The sequence below is a fragment of the Rhinatrema bivittatum genome, chromosome 5, assembly GCF_901001135.1.
Source record: "Rhinatrema bivittatum chromosome 5, aRhiBiv1.1, whole genome shotgun sequence".
NCBI lineage: Eukaryota > Metazoa > Chordata > Amphibia > Gymnophiona > Rhinatrematidae > Rhinatrema > Rhinatrema bivittatum.
Genome location: NC_042619.1, coordinates 215,383,743 through 215,407,991, shown reverse-complemented (window position 1 = coordinate 215,407,991; position 24,249 = coordinate 215,383,743). Strand labels below are relative to the sequence as shown.

The 24,249-nt window shown below is 45.9% G+C and overlaps 1 protein-coding gene across 1 annotated transcript in view; it reads left to right on the top strand.

Moving 5' to 3' along the window:
* The window catches only part of USP9X (ubiquitin specific peptidase 9 X-linked), a 723,495-nt gene that overhangs the window by 201,054 nt on the left and 498,192 nt on the right, over nucleotides 1-24,249 (top strand). The window contains 1 exon segment of the mRNA XM_029603145.1: nucleotides 13,283-13,489. Within this exon segment, the coding sequence (XP_029459005.1) occupies nucleotides 13,283-13,489 (207 nt within the window).

Genomic DNA, 24,249 nt, shown 5'->3' with positions numbered 1-24,249 from the left:
TTCCTGGTGGTTCACTTCTTCAGTGGTCGCTGGTCATCGAACGCGCACAGGGCCTTTTTTGTAATGGCGTCTTCGGGGTTTCTTTGTGCCTCCAGTGCTCTTGGACCATGTCCTCACGGATTCACATAAGGTGTATATCCTCTGCCTCGGGGCATTGCAAGACATTCAGGGGTGTCGCTTTTGTGACCAGATGACCCCCAAGGGCTTGCACACCTGCCTGGATAAAATGGAGAAGCTCTTTGGTTTGAAGAAATCTGAACCTTCGACTCCGGCATCAGGGGCATAGACTCCAAAGGGCTGAGGAGAACCAATGGACAGCGAGCCATCGCTGTCCAACCCCTTTGCCGGGGCCTTTGGAGAGAGGTGCCGGGGATTGGCCGTTGTCTTGTCTCTTCATGATTCAGGACCTCAGGATCTTCTCCTTCCTCGGCGCCAGGGAAAGAACAGCACTGTGGGAAGTCCCGGAAGCATTGCCACTAGTTTCCGTCCTCGTACGGCACTGGGCTTGGGTCGGCACTGGTACCTGCTGTGATGCCCTCGAAGCAACCCTGTGGAGAAGGTGGCACCACCCTCCATCGAACCAGGGAGTCCCAGGTTTAACTCACCAATACCGGTGCTGGGCACTGATTTCCCTTGGGGATCCAAGAGAGCTCTGTTGACGCCTCCCCCTCCTCATTCCGTCCTGTCTTTGGATTTCCAAGAGGAGTTGGAACGCAGGGTGCAATTGGTGGTTGTCCAAGCCCTGCAGGGCATCGAGCCACCGACCCACTGGTGCTTCCAACGGTACCGGAGCCTGCATCCTCGATGTTAGCATCGCTGCTGGAGTGCCTCAATGTTCTTTTTGACGTCTTCCCTGTGCAGCTGCTGCCAGTGCCTGGGGTTCCGTCTGTGCCCCAGCAGCCACCTTTTTATTTTATTTTATTTATTTATTTAACTTTTTTAAATATACCGATGCTCAAGACCAAGTCTTATCGTACCGGTTACAATGGAATAGGGGGGAAACCATTAAACAATTGTATAGAAGATAGTTACATTGAACAGGGGTCTGGTTGCAATTTCCATTGTGGGTTCCGAGGAGGAGGAAGGGCAGTCGCAGCCACAGCACTGTCGAGGCCCTTGTTCCGCAGCTAGCGTTGCCTAGTCCAGTTCCAGGTCCTTCGGGGGCCTCTGTGCCCGCAGTGCCCTCGGACCTGTCCCCTCTAGAGGAATGCTGCCAGTTCCCACTTGAGGACCTGACCTTTCCGGGATTTGTCTGGGCCATGGCAGAAACCATTCCATTTCAGCTATTGATGGAAGGAGATGCCAGGCATAAGATGCTAGAGGTTCTCCAGTTTGATGCCTTGAAGGAGGTGGTGGCTGTTCCCGTCCAAGGAATTACTCCTGAAGATTTGGGTTCATTCCATCTCCATGCCTCTGATGAATCAGAAGGCTGATACTGTTTGTTTAGTACAGCATGCTTTGGGGTTTGAGAGGCGCCAACTCCCTCACAAGTCTGTCGTAGTGGAGTCTGCCCACAAAAGGTCAAGCGGCCCCGTTCCCACACCTCCGTCCCTCTGGCTTGGGAGCACAGGGCGTTGGATGCACTGGGTAGGAAGGTGTTTCAGAGCTCCACGTTGATCGCCCATATTGCTTCTTACCAGCTCTACATGATGCAATACTCCAGGAACCTCTGGAAACAGGTCCAGGAATTCTGAGTGCCTGACCCAACAACAGCAGTATGCTTTATTGGCAGTTGTCCAGCAGGGCCTGGAATGTGCAAACATGTGGTGCGCTCCACCTACGATATTTGAAATGGTAGCTAGGATGGCAGCAGCAGGCATTGGTGCCCACAGGATGGCTTGGCTCTGAGCCTCTGATCTCCGGTTGGAGGTCCAAGAGAAGCTCGCAGACCTGCCGTGTATTGGCAAGAACCTCTTTGGTGATAAGATGAAAGGGACGCTGTGGCTCAGTTGAAGGATCACCATGAGACCCTTCAGCATCTATCTGCCAGTACATCGGATCCGCAGTCCTCAGCCAGCAAGTCCTTGCGGCAGGGACCGAGGAGATCCTTTTATTGCCAAAGAAAGTATTATCCTCCTGCCTCTCGGGCCCATTCTCAGCGTGTAGGCTCTTGGGGCTGTCCTAGATAGTGGATGCCCAGACATCAGCCCACACCCCAGCCGAGCCCCACTAAGGGGTTTTGACTGGTGGCGGGGCAGCACAAGCCAATTGACCATACCCTTGGTGCCAGACTCTCTAATCGGAGGTCGGCTACGGTTCTTTGTGAACCGCTGACCCAATGTCACCTCGGACCGGTAGGTCCCTCTCTCCGATGCCCCTATTGGTCTGTCCTCTCATCAGGAAATACTTTTGACAGAGCTCTCAGCCCTTGTAATGTCCAAAACAATCTAACCCGTTCCACTGCAGCAGCAAGGGCGGCGGTTTTACTCTCACTATTTCCTGATTCCAAACAGGCCCATTCAATAAAGTCCGCAGGAGAGCCGGCACTCCGAGGCGAGTGCCCGCTCTCCCGATGCACGCCCAGGCACCTCTCCTGGGCGTGCGATTCTTTATTTAAATTAGGGCCTGCGCTAATAGGGAGGAGCTAGGGACACTAGCGCGTCCCTAGGTCTCCTTATTGGTGGAAGCGGTGGCTGTCAGCGGGTCTGACAGCCGACGCTTAATTTTACCAGCATCGGTTGTCGAACCCGCTGACAGCCACGGGTTCGGAAACGGACACCAGCAAAGTTGAGTGTACGTTTTCCAACCTGCGGGCAGATTTTTTTTTAATTAGTTTTTGTTTTTGTTTTTTTTTTAAATTTGAGGCCTCCGACTTAATATCGCTATGATATTAAATCAGAAAAGCAGTTTTTTCTGCTTTTCTGTACACTTGCCTGGTGCTGTCTGAAATTAACTCTTACCTTTGGCAGGCGTTAATTTCTGAGAGTAAAATGTGCGGCTTGGCCGCACATTTTACTTTCTGTATTGCGGGTGACTAATAGGCTCATCAACATGCATTTGTATGTGATGAGCGCTATTAGTTTCGGGGGTGGGGGGGGGGGGGGGGGGGGGCGTGTTTCCCATGTGCTGTTACCCCTTACAGTATAAGGGGCTAAACGCGGGGCTAAACGGTGCGCTCGGCTGAGCGTACCGTTCTGTATCGGCCTGAAAGAAAACAGGGAGACTTCGTCCTGTTTTGGTCCTGACAGCCTTAAACAAGTTTCTACAAAGAGAAAAGTTCAAAATTGTCTCTGGGCATCCTGATTCCCCTCCCTTGATCTGAAAAACGCATATACCCACATCGAGATCTTCCCGGTCACAGGAAGTATCTCCGGTTCATCATGGGTGAGAGGCATTTCTAGTACAGGGTGTTGCCATTCGGCCTTGTCTTGGCCCCACGTGTCTTCACCAAGTGTCTGGCAGTAGGGGTGGCACACCTCCGCTGTCTGGGGGTGCAGGTTTTCCCTTACCTGGACGATTGGCTGGTCAAGAGTGCCACCCAGGAGGGAGTGCTTTGGTCCCTGCACCTGACCATTCGGGTATTGGAGTCCCTAGGGTTTGTCACCCACTACCTGAAGTCCCGTCTTACTCTGTCCCCTCACTTGGACTTTATTGGCGCCCGGCTGGCACAGCTCGGGCCCGAGCCTATCTTCCTTGTGACCGGGCACTCATGCTGGCATCCCTGGCAGGAGTTGGGAGGGGAGGAATCTTGGCCCACCGCATGCTCAGACTCCTTCGTCACATGGCTGCGTCTGTCCATTTCATTCCCTTGGCTTGCTTACATATGCACAGAGCTCAGTGGACATTGCGGTCCCAATTGCGGAAAGCCACACAGGACCTCCATGTACGCATCCATGTTACTCCAGATCTTCTCACCTCTTTGTCTTGATGGGAGAGCCTCTCCAGTTTGGAACAGGGAGTTCCATTTCATTCTCCCCCTACCCAAGTTGTTCTTACCATGGATGTGTCCACCCTGGGTTGGGGCGCCCACGTGGAGGGCCTCCGCACGCAGGGCCTGTAGTCAGCTCAGTGCCAGTTCACCCTCTTGGAGCTTCGAACGATACGTTACGCACTTTGGGTGTTCAGGGGTCACCTGTCCAGCAAAATGGTCCTGATCCAGACTGGCAATCAAGTGGAGATGTGATATATGAACAAGCAGGGAGGTATGAGGTTCTTCCTCCTAGGCCAGGAGGCAGTTAAGATTTGGTTATGAGCTCAGTCCCAGGGTATACTGCTATGAGCCATGTATCTAACTGGGCAGAGAACATGGTGCAGACCAGCTGAAGTCGAGCTTTCCGACCCCATGCATGGTTCTTGAATCAGGAAGTAGCAGATGGAATCTTCTGTTTCTGGGGTACCCCGGACTTGGATCTCTTCGCTTCCCCCTGCAACAGCAAGGTGAAACAATTTTGCTCCTTGTTCAGGGGGAATGACAAACCAGCCTTGGATCCCTTTGCCCGCCAATGGGGCAAGGGCCTTCTGTATGCATATCCTTCGCTTCCTCTGGTGATGAAGACTCTCTTGAAGCTCCGGCAGGACAGGGGGACCACAATCCTCAAAGCCCTTCATTGGCAGAGACAATCTGGTTCCTGCTCCTGCAGGATCTTTCGGTCTGGGAACCGATCGGTCTCAGGACTTTCCCCCACCTTGTTTCACAGGATCGGGACAGGCTGCGCCATCCCAACCTCAGGGTGTCATCTCTGATGGCCTGGATCTTGAGTGGTTAATTCTGCAGCCTCTTGACCTGTCGGATGATGTGTCTCAGATCCTGGTGGCTTCCAGAAAGCCTTCCACCAGGAAGTCATATGGCCTGAAGTGGAGGAGGTTTTCTGTGTGGTGTGAGAGTCACGGCCTGGATCCGTTCTCCTGCTCCAAACGGAAGCTGCTTGATTACCTGCTGCATCTGTCGGATGCTGGCTTGAAGACAAAAACTGCGCCTGAGTGCCATCGGTGCCTACCATCAGGGTCTGGATGGTTTGCCCATTTCTGTGCAACCCATAGTGGGGCATTTTATGCGAGGTCTGCTTCAGTTGAAGCCTCCCCTGCGGTCTCCGGCTGCATCCTGGGACTTCAGTGTGGTATTGGCTTGGCTCATGACAGATCCTTTCAAGCCACTGTGCTCCTGTGACCTAAAGTACCTGACCTTGGAAGGTCGTGTTTTTGGTTGCGGTCGCTTTGGTGCACAGGATCTGTGAGCTTCAGGCGTTGGTGTCATGCCCACCATACACAAAGTTCTTTCATGATAGGGTAGCTCTGCGCATTCCCTAAATTCCTGCCTAATTCCATCTTAACCTGTCGATTGTGCTACCCACCTTTTTTCCCAAGCCTCATTCGCACCAGGGTAACAGGCTCTGCACAGCTTGGATTGCAAAAGAGCCTTGGCCTTCTGCAAGGAGCGAACAGCAGGCTGCAGGCAGTCTACACAACTCATCTCTTTTGACAAGTATAGATTAGGAGTTGCAGTCGCCAAGCACACCTTGTCTAACTGGCTGCTGGATTGCATTTCTTTCTGCTATGTGCAAGTGTGACTGCAACTTGGGAGCCATGTCAAGGTTCACTCTGTCAGAGCCTTGGTGGCTTTGGTGGCCTGTTTGAGAGCGGTTCACATGGCTGAGATCTGCAAGGCTATGCAACGTGGTGTTCTCACAGGACAAGCAGGATGGTTGTCCTCACAAATGGGTGACATCGAGGATGGAGCCCACCACGGAAAACTTCTGTCAAAGTTTAATAGAACTTTGACTGGCCCCTACTGGGCATGCCCAGCAAGGCACTGACCCTGCAGCCAGCAGGGGTCTCCCTTCAGTCTTCTTTTTTCCGCGCAGCAGTTGCCACGCGGTGAAAGGAGCTCTCTAACCACGTTCCTGACAGGAATTTGGAAATTAATTTCCTAAGAAAATTTGCCCCTCAGGGGTCTCCCTTCGACAAATTTTTTAGTCATCTTACGGAACCCGGTAAGTTTTTTGCCTTCTTCCATCGACTGCCGTCGAATTTGGCCCTCGAGGCCTGTTGGCACTTACCGATCCCCAGCCTAAATTTTGGCTTCCAGCCATGGCAACGGGGTTCCGTCGTTGTCCGGATTGTACCCGGACTATGTCCATCACAGACCCCCACAGGGTTTGTGTAATGTGTTTGGGTAGTGAGCATGATGTCCTGACTTGCACCAAATGTGCCTTAATGACACCCAAGGGTCGCAAAGCCAGGATGGAGAAGATGGGGCTCCTCTTCCATGCACCCACCCCAACGCCATCGATAGCATCGACGTCATCGGAACCGGCACCGTCGAAGTTGTACCATCATCGTCAACCCTCCGGTGACCGTCCGCCATCGATCGCTTCTCGGCCGTCTACTCCCGTCCCTTCCCCGGATGGGCGAGGGGATCGGAAGGAAAAGCACCGCCATCGACGGCACAAGTCTCGGCCTGTCGAGGATCCACAGCCATCGACCTCTGCTCAAGCCGAGCCACCGACGAAGAAGCCGCGAACAGACCGGACGCCCTCCACATCTCGTTCGCCGGCATCGAGGAAACCCTCACCCTCTCGGGGTGTGGGGGCCGTGATCCCACCGGTTACGGTGGTCCCTCCGGCCCTGCCTCAGCCTCCCTCTCCCGTCGAGCCGGGTATGGTTACCCCTGGTCTCCGGGCAGAACTGGACCGGCTGGTCCAGGAGGCCATCGAGAAAGCGATGAAGAAATTACAACCTCCATCGGTACCGTCTCCGGCACCGGTTCCAGTGCCGCCCCCGGCACAGACGCCGGCACCGGCTTCACCACCGAGGAGAGAACCGACCACCGAGCCGTTGATACAAGCGCTAGCACCACTACTGAGCCGCATGGAGGCACTCATGACGGCCCTTCCATCGGTGATTCCAGTGCCATCGACAACACCACCGTCTCCGACTGGTTTCTCATCGGCAGGAGAAACACCGTTTCGAATTCCCCCTTCTGGGGTAGTTCCATCGGTACCTTCTGGTATATCTCCACCGATTTATCCTTCGGCTCCATCGATTCCGCGCCAGGCACCGATTCCATCGGCAGCACCGAAGCCATCGATGCCATTTCTGGTTCCACCTACCACACCGATTCCACCTCGGTTTCCATCGATGCCTTCAGAGCCTCAGCCAGGTCCATCAGGGCTACAAGCCCCACATGATCCCTACGATACCTGGGGTGATGATGATGATACCTCTTCTGACACAGATTTGCCTTCGCCACCATCTCCTACAGAGAGTAGAAAAAGATCTCCTCCTGAGGATCTATCTTTCATTAATTTTGTGAAAGAGATGTCAGAAGTTGTACCTTTTCAACTACAATCTGAAGCTGATGACAGACACCAGATGATGGAACTACTTCAATTTCTGGATGCTCCAAAAATCATCACTTCCATCCCTATACACCAGGTGTTTTTGGATCTGCTCAAGAAAAACTGGGAATCTCCTTCATCGGTGTCACCAGTTAACAAGAAAGCTGACTCCACATACCTTGTCCAGTCAGCACCAGGTTTCCAAAAACCTCAACTGGATCATCGCTCTGTTGTGGTTGAGTCCGCGCAGAAGAAGGCCAAGCGTCTTAAGCCGCACTCTTCTACCCCACCTACCAGGGACAACAAGTTCCTGGATAGTGTGGGACGGAAAGTGTATCATGGAGCTATGTTGATTTCACGCATAGCTTCATATCAACTTTACATGACTCAATACAACAGAGCCATCCTTAAGCAGATGCAAGACTATGCTGACACGTTGCCGGACCAATACCAACCGCAGCTTCAAGCCCTTCTTCACAAGGGATTTGAGGCAGGGAAGCACGAGATTAGGACTGCCTATGACATTTTCGATGCTTCCACGAAGGTTTCAGCCACAGCCATCTCAGCCAGACGTTGGGCTTGGTTAAAGTCATCCAACCTTCGCCCAGAGGTCCAAGATCGTCTTGCTGATTTGCCCTGCTTAGGCGACAATTTGTTTGGAGAGCAAATTCAACAGATTGTGGCGGAGTTAAAAGACCACCATGAGACGTTGAAACAACTCTCATCTGTCCCACCTGAGGTGACCTCCAAGCAACCGCAAAAGAAGGACTCTAAGAAGTCGTTCTTTCGACCACGCCGCTACTACCCTCCGTCAACTAGGGCTCGTCCTGCACGGTCCTCTAACAGGCCTCAGCCTCGTCAGCCGAGAAAGCAAAGACCTACTGTAGCCCCACCTCCTGGGCCTGCGGCGGGCCTTTGACTTCCCTGTATTGAGCACATGCCAACTCCCTCTTCCACACATCCCTGTGGGAGGTCGGCTGTACCACTTCTTACCCCGTTGGAAACAGATTACCTCAGATCAGTGGGTGCTAGCAATTATCGCACAGGGTTACCACCTCAACTTCATAACACTTCCGCCAGACTCCCCGCCCCTTCAGGCATGGAGTCTAACCAGCCATTTGACTCAATTACATCAAGAAGTATCCCTTCTTCTACAATCAAATGCTATAGAACCCGTCCCTCCTTGTCAACAAGGGAAAGGATTCTATTCCAGATACTTCCTAATACCAAAGAAATCAGGGGGGTTACGTCCAATTCTGGACCTTCGGGCCCTCAACAAGTATCTGCAAAAAGAGAAGTTCAAGATGGTAACCCTGGGCGCCTTGCTCCCTCTGTTGCAAAAGGGGGATTGGCTGTGCTCTCTCGACCTCAAGGACGCTTATACCCACATTGCGATAACACAATCTCATCGCAAGTATCTGCGTTTTCTGATAGGCCACGACCATTATCAATACCGGGTACTACCTTTCGGGCTGGCATCTGCTCCACGAGTCTTTACCAAATGTCTCGTAGTAGTAGCAGCATTTCTCAGGAAGGAAGGTGTCCACGTCTACCCCTATCTGGACGATTGGCTAATCAGGGCCTCCACCCCTCAAATTGCGCAATCCTCCCTAAAGTTGACAATTCACACACTCCTCTCCTTAGGGTTTCTTGTCAATTACGAGAAATCTTGCTTGGTCCCATCTCAGACCTTATCCTTCATTGGAGCAGACTTGGACACCTTACAGGCAAAAGCCTACCTTCCACTTCAACGAGTCCAAACTCTCATGTCTCTAGCTCGCCAGCTCCAGTCTCAACACACTGCCACAGCTCGCCAATTCCTCATCCTCCTAGGACACATGGCATCCTCGGTTCAAGTTACTCCCTTGACCCGACTAGCCATGAGAGTAACGCAATGGACTCTGCGACACCAATGGCTTCAAGCTTTCCAGCCTCTGTCCTACATCGTCACAGTTACACAAGCGCTACGCCTGTCTTTAACCTGGTGGACGACTCAAGTCAATCTCCTTCAGGGCTTACCCTTTCTCCTCCCAGATCCACAGGTAATCCTAACCACCGATGCTTCCCACATCGGTTGGGGGGCCCATGTGGACGAATTACAAACCCAAGGGTTGTGGTCGCCAGAGGAAGCCGAACACCAGATAAATTTCTTGGAACTTCGAGCAATTCGCTACGCGCTCAGAACTTTCAAAGATCATCTATCAGATCAGATAATCTTAATCCAGACAGACAACCAAGTGGCCATGTGGTACATAAACAAGCAGGGAGGCACAGGCTCCTTCCTTCTGTGTCAGGAAGCTGCGCAGATTTGGGCAGAAGCCCTCTCCCATTCCATGTACCTCAAGGCCACTTACTTGCCGGGAGTAGACAATGTATTGGCAGACCAGCTGAGCCGTGTCTTCAAGCCACACGAGTGGTCACTCGATCCTCTGGTAGTGACCTCTCTGTTTCACAAGTGGGGTTTTCCCCGCATAGACCTCTTTGCGTCCCCTCAGAACCACAAAGTGGACAATTATTGCTCTCTCATTCGGAGCCAACACTCTCAGCCGAGGGATGCCTTCTCCCTCAAGTGGACGACAGGTCTGCTTTATGCATTCCCTCTACTTCCTCTTCTGTCAAGGACTCTCGTGAAGCTACGCCAGGACAGGGGAACCATGATCCTGATAGCTCCCCACTGGCCACGCCAAGTGTGGTTTCCCATACTCCAGGATCTCTCCATCCGCAGGCACATCCCTCTGGGAACGGATCCGCATCTGCTCACTCAAAACAACGGATGCCTCCTCCATCCCAACCTCCAAGCCTTGTCCCTGATGGCATGGATGTTGAAAGGTTAGTCCTTCAGCCTTTTAACCTTTCGGATTCAGTTTCTCGTGTCCTGATAGCTTCACGAAAGCCCTCCACCAGAAGATCCTATTCATATAAATGGAAAAGGTACACATCATGGTGCACTTCTCAGTCCCTTGATCTGCTTTCCTGTCCAATCTCTAAGTTCTTGGACTATTTATGGCACCTATCAGAATCCGGTCTAAAGACCTCTTCCATTAGGATGCATGTCAGTGCGGTAGCCGCCTTCCATAAAGGTATAGCAGGTGTCCCTATTTCAGTACAACCCCTGGTGACACGCTTTCTTAAAGGCTTGCTCCATCTGAAGCCACCCTTACGTCCTCCGGCCCCATCTTGGGACCTTAATCTGGTTCTTGGTCGTCTAATGAAACCACCTTTCGAACCTCTGCACTCCTGTGAATTGAAGTATCTCACATGGAAAGTATTATTCCTATTGGCTATCACTTCAGCTCGCAGGGTTAGTGAGTTACAGGCCTTAGTCACCTATCCGCCTTACACTAAACTCCTGCAAGACAGGGCGGTGCTCCGCACTAACCCTAAATTTTTACCTAAGGTAGTTTCGGAGTTTCATATCAATCAATCCATCATACTACCTATCTTTTTTCCCAGGCCCCATTCCAACTCTGGGGAACAGACTCTGCATACCCTAGACTGTAAACGAGCTCTAGCGTTTTATCTAGACCGTACAGTTGCTCACAGGAAGAGCACTCAATTGTTTGTCTCCTTCCATTCTAACAAGTTGGGACAACCTGTGGGTAAGCAGGCTCTTTCCTCCTGGTTGGCGGACTGCATTTCTTTTTGCTATCAGCAAGCTGGCATTCCTTTTCAAGACCGTGTAAAAGCACACTCTGTGAGGGCCATGGCGACTTCAGTAGCACACCTTCGATCGGTGCCGCTTCCTGACATCTGCAGGGCTGCAACCTGGAGTTTTCTCCATACCTTTGCAGCCCACTATTGTTTGGACAAAGCTGGAAGACAGGACTCCATCTTCGGCCAATCTGTCTTGCGTAACCTTTTTCCAACATGATGTACCAACACCCTTCCACCTTCCCAGTAGGGTGCGGATGCCCTTTCCCAAATTCCACCCCAGTTGTTGAGCCTGTTGCACGTCGTTGGGTGCATTTGGTGCAAGCCAGGACATCCTCAGCTCGGTACTCACCCATTTGTGAGGACAACCATCCTGCTTGTCCTGTGAGAAAGCAAATGTTGCTTACCTGATGTAACAGGTGTTCTCACAGGACAGCAGGATGTTAGTCCTCACGAAACCCGCCCGCCACCCCGCGGTGTTGGGTTCGTTTTAGTTTTTACTTTTTTAGGCACTGCCTGTAGCTTTGAAAATCAGACTGAAGGGAGACCCCTGCTGGCTGCAGGGTCAGTGCCTTGCTGGGCATGCCCAGTAGGGGCCAGTCAAAGTTCTATTAAACTTTGACAGAAGTTTTCCGTGGTGGGCTCCATCCTCGATGTCACCCATTTGTGAGGACTAACATCCTGCTGTCCTGTGAGAACACCTGTTACATCAGGTAAGCAACATTTGCTTTCTCTCCACACCTTCACTGCCCACTATTGTTTGGACAGGGATGGCTGACACAACAGCAGCTTCGGCCAGTCTGTCCTCTGAATCTCTTTCAGCTGTAGAACCCAACTCTCCTACCTACAGCCCTTTGTTCGGGGTCAGATTGTCTTCCTCTGTTACCAACAGCACCAGTATTGTTGTAGGTGTTGGTACCTAGTTGGGTGCGTATTGATCTTGTTGTTCAGGAACAGCCTGTTGCTAGGGATTCACCCATGTGTGAGGACTACCATTCTGCTTGTCCTAGGAGAAAGCAGAGTTGCTTACCTGTAACAGGTGTTCTCCTAGGACAGCAGGATGTTAGTCCTCACAAAACCCCTCACCACCCCATGTAGTTGAGTTTCTCTTATGTTTGTTTTATTTTTTTTTCATATTTTTATGTTACGAGACTGGAGAAGGACCCCATTTATTTACATTTTAAATTTATTAAAATGTATAAATCGCATAACGCTAAAAAATAGGTCTAGTTGATTTAGGGAATAGCCACTGCTGTTACTGGCATCAGTAGCATGGAATCTACTTAGTGTTTGGGTCCTTGCTAGTTTTGTAATAGTTTTATTGGTTTGGTAGTTTTGTAGCCTGGTTTGGCCACTGTTGGAAACAGGATGCTGGGCTTGATGGATCCTTGGTGTGACCCAGTATGGCAATTTCTTATGTTTTTATATTCTAGCTCTATTCAATGAACAAAAATACATACATAACTTATATTAAAAGTAGCAAAAGAAGTAAAACAATATAAAATAAAAGCACAATAAACAAATTATATTAAAAATAAAATCAAATATAAACAAAATTAACAGATAAGATACAAATCCTAATACATTAAAAGTAAGCTGTCTTAAATAGGTCGTGTGGATAATAGCATGCTGGGCATGCATTGTTTGCCTGTCAAAGTTTCTAGAAACTTTGTCATACGTTTTTTGTGCTGGGCTCCATCTGATGATGTCACCCATGTGTGAGGACTAATATCCTGCTGTCCTAGGAGAACATCTGTTAAAGGTAAGTAACTCTTATTTCCTGTTGGCTGAGTACTGGAGAAGTTGTTTGTTTAATAATTAAGTTTTTGTTAGTTTGTCCACAGTTGGCTTTTGCAGAGAATACTGGCAGGCTGATGTCAATGCAGGAATATATATACTGTGTTGTCAGCTTTGCTCAGTCTCCATCTGCCAGTAGAGGTGCATAATCCTCTGGTTCTGGATCCACCTGTTTGTACTAAAGAAAATGAAATTATCAGGTAAGTAGTAATTTCTCCTTTATACTCATGTTAAGTTTAGAGTTCACAGTCTTGTTAAATTACTTCAGGTTGAAGTATATTTAAGTTCAAATGCATGTTTATCTCAAATGTGGATGTATGTTTCACAATATAGACTAGTAAAAATTTAATAGTGGTTTCATACTTGAATAGTGATTTGCTTGATGTCGCAACCCATATTTTTATTTGGAAATAAAATGGCGTTAAGGTTGTATGTCTTGGAATTAAATATATATATATTTTTGTAATGCAATTATGCATTTGAGCTGGCAGGAGAGAAAAAGCTGCTATAATCTGACTTTGAATTGTTTTCTTATATTGAACACTTTTGTTTCATAGGCAAGTTGGACAAATGCAAGCAAAAAGCAGCGGGAGAAGTTACTAGAACTAATCCGTCGTCTTGCAGAAGATGACAAGGATGGTGTCATGGCACACAAAGTTTTGAATCTTCTTTGGAACCTAGCACACAGTGATGATGTACCTGTTGATATCATGGACCAGGCTTTGAGTGCCCACATTAAAATCCTAGATTATAGTTGTTCTCAGGTTAGTAATACCAGCTGACTGTTGATTTTGTTGTGAATTACATTAATTTCTTCTTCATGGACTCATAATTCACATGAATTAAGTTTATATGGTTGTAGGCTGTTTAGACTACAGTATTATGGGGCCTGACTGGGATGGATGGAGATGGAGAAAAGCTGATGTCATGGTATAAATACCCCTGTACCGACATCAGCCCGCCAGTATTCTCCATCTGCAGCAGATGGTGGATGTGCATTTTATTTTTTTTAACTTATTTTAATTTAGGCATTTTATATACCTTGGTTCCAAAAGTAGATTACAGCGGTTTGCAAGATTTATATACATATTCAATGTTCATGATCACATATTGTGAGTTAGCAATCACCTTTTATTCGACACCACAAAGTAAACATGTTCTCGTTCAAGATCATGGATAATTTAGGGAATTACACTAGTTACTGTGTACTCTAGTTCCATAGTTGTGCATATTCATGGTCTATATAAAAGGAATATAAGATCTAATCCTACTAACATTATACGTCATTTCATTCATAATTATTGCTCACTCTAATGGTGTGCAACACATTATTCATTACTTATTGCTCACGCTGTTAACATCAATTTACATCACTTCATTCACTGCTTATTGTTTGCTCCATTAACATTATCTCTGGTACTGATGGTAGTTTTCAGATTATTGGTCTTTTTCGTTAAATCATATGCTTTCTGAAGAGTCATGTTTTCAGTTTATGCTTGTAGCTCTTTCTGTTACTTGATGTATTGACTTTGGCATGGAGTTCCACACTTTGGGGTCTGCTATTGAAAACATTTGGTCTCTTATTTGAGTTAGGTGTGTTTTCCGAGTTGAAGGTACCATAAGCATTTAAAAGAAAAGAAGGAAATCAATTCACCTCACTCTCCTGTGGTGATACCTTCCCTCAGTTGAGTTTTCTTGAAGTGATATCTGTGGATCCTTCTCTCATTAGAGTTCCTCGGTCTGGTAGCTGGTTTTCCAGCATGGACTTAGCTGTAGAGAAAGAAACAGCTGAGATATTAGTGGGTGCAGGAAGCTGAGCATGGCTGTGAAGGCCTTTGCCCTCTCCCCCGTAGCTGGAGACCAACTCTATACTTGGCTGGGATGGGCCGAGCTTAGGTAAAGAGTAAATAAAAAAATAAAAAGTGAGGGATTCCCTTCCCCTTTGATTTCCAAGCTTCGGTGCACCGATCCGACTGCACTGCTAGTCCCCCTGCTGGAGTGTCTCAATGTCCTGTTGGGTGTTCTTCCGATGCAGCCGGTGCCCAGGGCTCCTTCGGTTCATCATCAGCCACCAAGGTCCTCCTCCGGAGTGTTTCCAATCATTGGATCCTCCGAAGAGGAAGAATCGCAACCGCACCAGAGGCCCTCGAAGTTCCCGGGCCATCGGGAGTCCCAGGGCTGCTGGTGCCTCCGGCGCCATCTATGCTCCTGAGACCTTTGGCACAGAGGTTGCCTTGACAACCCTTGATGCCGCAACTGAGGGGAATGGGCGCCGGCCTCCCTCATCATCCTCCCAGGGATGTCAGGGAGGAGGATGCACCATACGATCCCTGGGGGTGATGATTCTTTGGAGTCCTCAGAAGAGGACTCCAGTGACTTACAATCCGAGCCTTCTCTACCGAATGAGAGATGTCACTCTCCCCCAGAGGACCTTTCCTTCGCTGGCTTTGTCAGGGCTATGGCGGAAGCCATTCCTTTTCAACTCCTAACAGAGGAGGACACCCGCCACAAAATGCTGGAGGTCCTCCAGTTTGTGGAAGTCCCGAAAGAGGTGGTGGCTGTCCAGATCCATGAAATTCTGTACAGGATCTGGGAGCACCTGGGGATTGTCTCCCATTTACCCCCTACGACAAATGCCCTTTATCTAGTCCAGCAGGCCCTAGGCTTTCAGAAATGACAGCTTCCTCACTTAATTAGTGGTTGTCGAGTTTGCCCTTAAAGCCAAGAGATCCCATACACATTATCTGCTCCTCCTGGCGGAGAACACAGGGCCCTGGATGCTCTTGGAAGGAGAGTTTTTCAAGGGGCAATGTTCATTGCCTGTATCGCCTCCTACCAGTTGAACATGTCCCAGTACAACAAGAACCTGTGGAAACACGTTCACGAGCTGGCAGAGCACCTGCCTCAGCAACAGCAAGATGCACTGGAGGCAGTGGTACAGAAGGGCCTGGAAGCTGGGAAACACGAAGTTAGGGCAACCTATGACGTCTTTGAGACGGCAGCCAGAGTATCTGCTGAGGGCATTAGTGCCCTTCGCATGGCCTTCTTCAAGCCTCCGACCGGAGGGCCATGAAAGACTGGCGGACATGCCCTGTACAGGAGAGAATCTCTTCGGGGATAAAGTCCAAGACACGGCCGCTCAGCTCAAGGATCACCATGAAAACTTGTGGCAGCTCTTGGCCAGCACCTCAGACCCAGAGTCTTCTGGAAAGGAATACGACGAGTGAGTTTATCAAATTTGCGGATGATACAAAATTATTCAGAGTAGTTAAATCACAAGCGGATTGTGATTTATTTACTTATTTAAAAAGTTTTATATACCGCACAAAGGGTAGAAGACTAGCCGTCTAGGCGGTTTACAAATAAAACATACATAATTCAATCAAACATAAATATACATCAATTAAAACTATACAATAAATTTCTTATTTGTGCTAAAAGAGATTATAGGATGACTTTAGAAGTTGTTAATGTAAATTATAAGCACGGGTAAAAAGATAAGACTTTAATAGCTTTTTAAATTCTCTACGGTTTGCAGTCAATTGGATATTGTCTGGAAGAGAGTTCCATAATGTCCGACCAGCTACTGAAAAGGCACGTTTTCTTGTTAAAGATAAACTGACAGATTTTATGGAAAGAATTTCCAGAATGCATTTGTCGAGAGAGCGAAGTTGTCTAGATGGTCTGTAAATTCTTAGTAGTGAACATAACCAGACTGAATTAACATTTTAGAGTAAGTTGTGTATTATGGATAGAATTTTATATGTTATACGAGATGATATTGGCAACCAATGAAGGTACTGTAGTATCGGTGTAATATATTCTCTATGTGATACATTACATAACAAACGAGCAGTAGCATTTTGGACAAGTTGAAGGGGATAAATTGTTGATTGCGGTAATCCAAGATATAGTGAATTACAATAGTCCAAGGTCGATAAAATTAAGGCTTGTGTGACTGATCGAAAATCATTGCAAAGTAGTAATGGTTTCAATTTTTTTAACATATGAATTTTTAAGAATGATTTTTTGACAATTTCAGATATACTGTTGGTCATTGCTAATCTGGAATCAATGATTACCCCAAGATTTTTTGCATGAAATTTTAGTGTGATAAGTTGGTTTTCAAATGCAAAAGTTGGTGGAGGTTGAGAGATGGAATCAGGCACAGTTGAGAGATAAATTAATTCTGTTTTATTTGTGTTTAATTTTAATCTATTGTGTGATAGCCATAGTTTTATTGTGGACAGATATAAATGTAATAATGAAAAAGTTTTAGGCCAAGAGTCTGTAAAAGGAACAGTAAACTGGATATCGTCTGCATATATTTTGAAATTTAAATCTAGTCCATCTAGTAGTCGGCATAATGGTAATAAATATAGATTGAAAAGAAGAGCAGAGAGGGCAGAACCCTGTGATACACCTGTCTTGGTCGAATACCAATTTGAGTGAAAGTTGCCAATTGCAATTCTTTGTTGTCGGTTTGATATAAATGAAGAAAACCATTTTAAGACTATGCTATTAATACCGATTTGAGATAAGTTGGAAATTAATATAGCATGATTTATTGAATCAAATGCTGCGGAGATATCAAGTAGTACTAGTAAGTAATTAGTGTTAGTCGAAACCTCTAATAGTTGTATCAAAAGATGAAATAAGAAGGGATTCTGTACTATGACCCTTTCTAAAACCATGCTGGTTATTATGCAAAATGTTATCAATATAGGCAGAAACTTGATGTAATACGACAGATTCTAATATTTTCGCAATGGAGGGTAAAGAGACTATTGGTCGATAATTGGTTATGTCAGAGGGATCATGGTTGTTCTTCTTGGGAATTGGCAGTATTGAAGTTTGTTTTAATGAATCTGGAAAAAAGCCTTGTTGTAAAGAAGCATTGACTATGTTAGCAATGTGTGGAGCAATATGGTCTTTCATCATATCCCTGAGTAAAAAGCCGGAACAAGGATTGAAGGGACTATTTGAAGGTTTAGATTTTGATAAAATATTGAGGATTGCTTTATCATTAATTCACTGAAATTCGGAAAATGAACAGGCTGCTTGAGGTAAAGTTTTATTTGGAATGGGTAATAAATCAAATTCTGTTGAGAGATCTTCTGTTTATTTTCTGAAAAATGTCGCAGTTTTGTTACAGAATTCATCAGATATATTGGGAAGCGATGTCTGAGTTGTAGTTAAATCTTGAACAATTGAAGATAATATTCTAGGATTACCATTTGCATTTTTTATTTTTGTTGTATAAAAAGCTTTCTTTGTATTTCTTTTTCGTATTTTTGCAAATATGTATAGTATTCCTGTTTTCTTACTGGAAGAGGGTTTTTCCGCCATCTTCGTTCTAAATTGCGTAATTTCCGTTTATGTACACTTAATGATTCGTTATACCACGAAGCAGTTTTTTTGGCATGACGTTTTTGAGGTTTCAAAGGGGCAATTCTATCTAATGTATCAGTGATGGACTTGTTCCAGAAGGTTAACATATCAGTATGCTGGTTCTGATTAATTAGAGGAAGTAAGGTTTCAGTAAATGTTTCAGTGTTGAACTTCTTACGCTTTAATATTGTAGAATCATGTGGAGTATTAGTCAAATTTGTTGTATGTGAAGTTTTAATTTTTCCAGTAGCTTTTATTAAATAATGATCTGACCATGGTTCAGGAGTGATATCTGCTTTGAGATCTAATACTGATTGATTATAGTAAATCTGATCAAATGTATTTCCATATCTATGAGTAGAATCATTTATTAGAGGGGTAAAATTTAATCCATTTAATGCATCATTTAAGTTTGTCTGTATGGAGTTTTGTTGTGCTTTATTAAAGTGTAGATTAAAATCTCCAGCAATTATTGTATTGGTTAGATCACATGGTAGTGTGACTATTATTTCTAAAAATAATGATAATTGTGAATGAATTATTCCAGGAGGGCTATAGATTAAGCATATATTTATGGCATTTGTAGTAATTAGAAGAAGTTCTAATTTTGACTCTTTTATGGTAATAGCTTTTTTACTCGGGGATAAAGAGGATTTAATTATTGCTAGCAGACCTCCTCCCCTACAGTCTGCTCGGGGTTGAGAAATAGGAACATTACAGGAGGACCTTGCAAGACTGGAATATTGGGCAACCAAATGGCAGATGAAATTTAATGTGGACAAGTGCAAGGTGTTGTATATAGGGGAAAATAACCCTTGCTGTAGTTACACGATGTTAGGTTCCACATTAGGAACTACCACCCAGAAAAAAGATCTAGGCATCATAGTGGATAATACTTTAAATTGTCGGCTCAGTGTTCTGAAGCAGTCAAAAAAGCAAATAATCAGGCCGATACAGTACAGTGCGCTCTGGTGGAGCGCACTGATAACCCGCGATTGGCCGCGCATTTTTGACGCGCTAGCTTTACCCTCGTTGAATAGCACCCGCAACATGCAAATGCATGTTGATGGCCCTATTAGGTATTCCCGCGCGATACAGCCAAGCCGCACATTTTACTTTAAGAAATTAGCGCCTACCCAAAGGTAGGCGTTAATTTATGCTGGCGGTGGGGAAGTGCACACACAAGCAGTAAAAACTGATTTTCTGTGCACCCTCTGACTTAATATCATGGCGATATTAGGTCGGAGATCTCAAAAGTAAAAAAATAAATAAATAAATTTAAAATGGGCTTGTGGGTTGAAAACCGGATGCTCAATTTTGCCGGTGTCCGGTTCCGAAACCATGGCTGTCAGTGGGCTCGAGAACCGACGCCGGCAAAATTGAGCGTAGGCTGTCAAACTCGCTGACAGCCGCTGCTCCTGTCCAAAAAGAGGCGCTAGGGATGCGCTAGTGTCCCTAGCGCCTCTTTTTGCCGCGGACCCTAATTTAAATAAATTAATTTACTGTATCGCGCGCACAGGAGAGCGGGCGCTCGCCTGCTCTTCTGCGATTTTTTACTGCATAGGCCCGAATGTTAGGAATTATTAGGACGGGGGAATGGTTAATAAAACGGAAAATGTTATAATGCCTCTATATCGCTCCATGGTGAGACCGCACCTTGAATACCTTGTAAAATTCTGGTCGCCGCATCTCAAAAAAGATATAGTTGCGATGGAGAAGGTACAGAGAAGGGCACCCAAAATGATAAAGGGGATGGAACAGCTCCCCTATGAGGAAAGGCTGAAGAGGTTAGGGCTGTTCAGCTTGGAGAAGAGACGGCTGAGGGGTGGGGATATGATAGAGGTCTTTAAGATCTTGAGAGGTCTTGAACGAGTAGATGTGAATCGGTTATTTACACTTTCAAATAGAAGGAGTAGGAGGCATTCCATGAAGTTAGCAAGTAACATATTTAAGACTAATCGGAGAAAATTCTTTTTCATTCAACACACAATAAAGCTCTGGAATTTGTTGCCAGAGGATGAGGTTAGTGCAGTTAGTGTAGCTGGGTTTAAAAAAGGTTTAGATAAGTTCATGGAGGAGAAGTCCATTACTTGCTAATAATCGAGTTGACCTAGAATATAGCCGCTGCTATTACTAACATCAGTAGAGTGGGATATACTTAGTTTTTTGGTACTTGCCAGGTACTTGTAGCCTGGATTTGCCACTGTTGGAAACAGGATGCTGGGCTTGATGGGCGCTTGGTCTGACCCAGTATGGCAATTTATGTTCTTATGTTCTTACTCTTAGTATGACCGTGAACCCCAAATATTGTGTCCAGATGGCTGAAGGATTTAATTGGCCTCCAATTGCTGCAGCAGTCTTTAGTCAAATCTGGCATAGGTTAAGATGTCTAGACTGTGCACCTCAGAGCCCTCAGCATGTGAGTGCAAGACCTTAAATTTATTCAGAAGACGATTTTGGAATGCTATGCTCCAGTCTTGCACAGCATCCTACTAGACCTAATTAGTTTAATTTTTATACATCCTAGAAATGGCACAGGAATTGGGTATGTCTCCCTCAACAGGTCCCCTGCCTCTGCTATATGCAAATATATCGCATGCATATTTATTAGGGGGTATCCTGAAATCCAGATAATGGGATTGCAATTTGATACCCTTGACAAACTCTTATGACTATGTTTTATCTGGTCTTTGTCAGCATGTGTAGAGAGAGCTAGCCAATTTGCTTTGTACAAGAGGGAGTCTGGAGATAAGATCAAGAAGTCTCTGGATATTCTGAAGGCTCACTATGCAACACTTCAGACCTTCTCTACTACATCTTCTGAGATAACCACCTCTTTGAAGAGGTACCAGACTCTGGAACTAGAAAATATTTTTTTCAGCAAAGAAAATGCTTCCAAGATCTGTTTTGTCTCTGACAAAAGGGTTTCTACTTTGAAGGTAGAAACTCTTAAGTTGCACACAGCTACCCAGTCCAAACCAAGGATGATTTTTTTGAAAGAATCCAGTTATAGCCAGCCCCTCCAATACTTGTTTTAAAACAACTCTCTATAAATGGGAGGATTAAGTTGTAATGACCATTGGCTCATTATAACCTCTGAATTTTTTCCTTCTGCTTTTAATGAAGGGATATAGCTAAATTAGGATTTTAACTGATTAGCTTTTATTGGCTTTAAGCAGTATTGTTTTGTTTTATGTCTGTATTGTTATGTATGTTGAATGTGTCTAAATATTAGACTTTCATAAGACGCTTGTCAGCACTTTTTTAAACAAAGATATGAATCAGAATTTCGGTTAGAACAAGTATAAATTTAATATTTCATATCTTTGGAAGCACATATGCCAACCTTGCAAGCCAGGTAGAGCATCACTGTGTCTTGTAATCTCTGGTACACGCTGTTATTTTATACTTTCAACTATACATAGAAAATGCTTGTAAGAGGATCATTCATCAATTTGACAGTGTCATAAACTAAAACTTTTCTATACCCTGAGATTATTCCTCCCCTAAAAGTTCCTTTGTTTTAGCATTACTTTGAAGTATTCTGTTTTCTTGTGATCTTGTGATCTTCTGTGTTTTGTAAATAGATATATTTATGTTTTGTAAATAGATTGGTCTGTTTTCTGTAGTTGGTTCCAAGCCTTTAATTAGTCTTGACCTCCGGGAATCTCCAGTTCACCTGGCTTCTGTCAGTCCACCTGCTTCTTTCAATGAGATAGGAATCTGTGAGAACCAAGCTTGTATTATGGTTTCTGTGAGAACCAAGCTTATATTATGGTCCTTGTATTATGATTTAGATATTGCCATTGATGCCCTCCTGGCCTTTAATTATAGGCTTTGCAGAGCCTACAGGTTTCCCAGATCTTCCACATTCTTGAGTCTGAGGTGGTCAGAAGTTCACTGTATCTCAGCAATTTCAGTCTGAAGCAGCCCCTGAGGATTCTGGGACTGGCTAAATGAGCCAAAGTTCTGAATCATTATATCAAATGTTATCTGCTTAGAACAGTATTTTTGTGTGTGATGCAGGTTATAAGTTTTTAAATTCAGAGGGCTACAGGTTATGCTTATTGGAATTTCCTCCAAATTGCCCACCCAGCTGATCATTGGCTCTCGACAGACACCATAAGAACATAAGAAATTGCCATGCTGGGTCAGAGCAAGGGTCCATCAAGCCCAGCATCCTGTTTCCAACAGAGGCCAAACCAGGCCACAAGGACCTGGCAATTATCCAAACACTAAGAAGATCCCATGCTACTGATGCAATTAATAGCAGTGGCTATTCACTAACAGGCCAATTCAGTAAAGTCTGTGGGAGAGCAGACGAACGCCCGCTCTCCCGGCGTGCGTACCAACCCCTCGCCGGTGTGTGCGATTCAGTATTCAAATTAGGTGGTGCGGTAGAAACGGGGAAAAGGAGGTGCTAGGGACACTAGCGTTGTCCCTAGCACCTCCTTTTAGCCCGGAGTGGCGGCTGTCAGCCTGTTTGACAGACGACGCTCAATTTTGCCGGCGTCTGTTCTCGAGCCCGCTGACAGCCACGGGCTTGGAAACCGGATGCTGTCAAAATTGAGCATCCGGTTTTCGGCCCGACAGCCGCGGGCCGAATTCAATTTTTTTTAAAACTTTTTTTACTCTTCGGGACCTCTGACTTTATATCACCATGATATTAAGTCAGAGAGTGCACAGAAAAGTAGTTTTTACTGCTTTTCTGTGCACTTTCCCGGTGCCAGAAGAAATTAGCGCCTACCTTTGGGTCTGCGCTAATTTCTGAAAGTAAAATGTGCGGCTTGGCTGCACATTTTACTTTCTGTATCCCGCGCGCATATCAAATAGGGCCATCAACATGCATTTGCATGTTGAGGGCGCTATTAGGTGCCACGGATTGGACGCGCGGTTTCCTCCCCTTACTGAATAAGGGGTAAGGGAAAACGCGCGTCCAAGAGCAGGCTAACAGGCTGTATCGGCCTGTAAGTAAACTTGGTTAATAGCCATTAATGGACTTCTCCTCCAAGAACTTATCCAAACCTTTTTTGAACCCAGCTACACTAACTGCACTAACCACATCTTCTGGCTACAAATTCCAAGAAATTCCTTCTTGGAGGCCAGAGCAGTTTAAACTATATTACCATAGATGGAGGTTGAGGATTTTACTCCAGATACTTTCTGATATCCAAGAAGACTGGAGTACATTGTGCTATCCTAGATCTAAGACCTTAATCAAGAATATTATGCCAGAGAAATGCAATAGAATAATCCTGGATCCCTTATTCCTGTTCTGAACAAAGGAGACTGGCTATGTTCTTTGCATTTGAAGGAAGTATACACACACACATCAATTATAGACAAACTATGTATAATTTATGCTGTTTTACCTTTTTGTATTTTGCTTGGAGTGTCCTGGCAAAAAGATTGTAACCAAATGTATGGAATATGTTGGAAATTCTCGGGTTGACCGAAAACGGTACCTTGGTTGAGGCAGTGGCTAGCAGAGTCTCCAAAATCTGTTGATTTCCTGAGGCACTAATGGAGAAAAATGAAGTTTTGGGCTTGATCAACTTGATTGTTTTGTGCATTCCATATGTTCTTGGGGAGCAGTTGTTTTATGATGCAGGGAGGAAGTTCTCCTACACCTCACTTAACCCAGTGGAGAGAGTTCCACTGATGGATCCTGTGGAGGGGGGGAAGTGTGCCAGCAGGGAGTACTAGTAGAATGCTTTCTGCTGTTCAGGCTGTTACCAGTTTTTCCATCGGGAAAGGAATTGCTGCTGTTGTGATGCCCAGGACAACATCTGACAGTTTCTTTGGGAAATCAGGAACCTGGCAGCTTAGAATTGCACAGAGGGAGAGTAGTGAATTCCTTTTACAAAGGCCAGTGGAATTCATTCTGGAAGAAATATAGAAGGCTATTTGGGAGCTGGGAAAGACATTGTCTGCTCAAATCTCGTAGACAAATCACAGGCCTTGGAAGGAAGAATGAATGCACAGGTGGTTTGTTTAGAAGAACTTGAGTCTAATGTAGAAATTGTTGGGAAACAGGTTGTAGTGTTGGAGGAGACCCAGAAGGCTGTTGGAAAGGATAACATCTATCTGCATTTTAAGGTGGAAAATTTGGAGAATTTGATAAGTTCCTGGA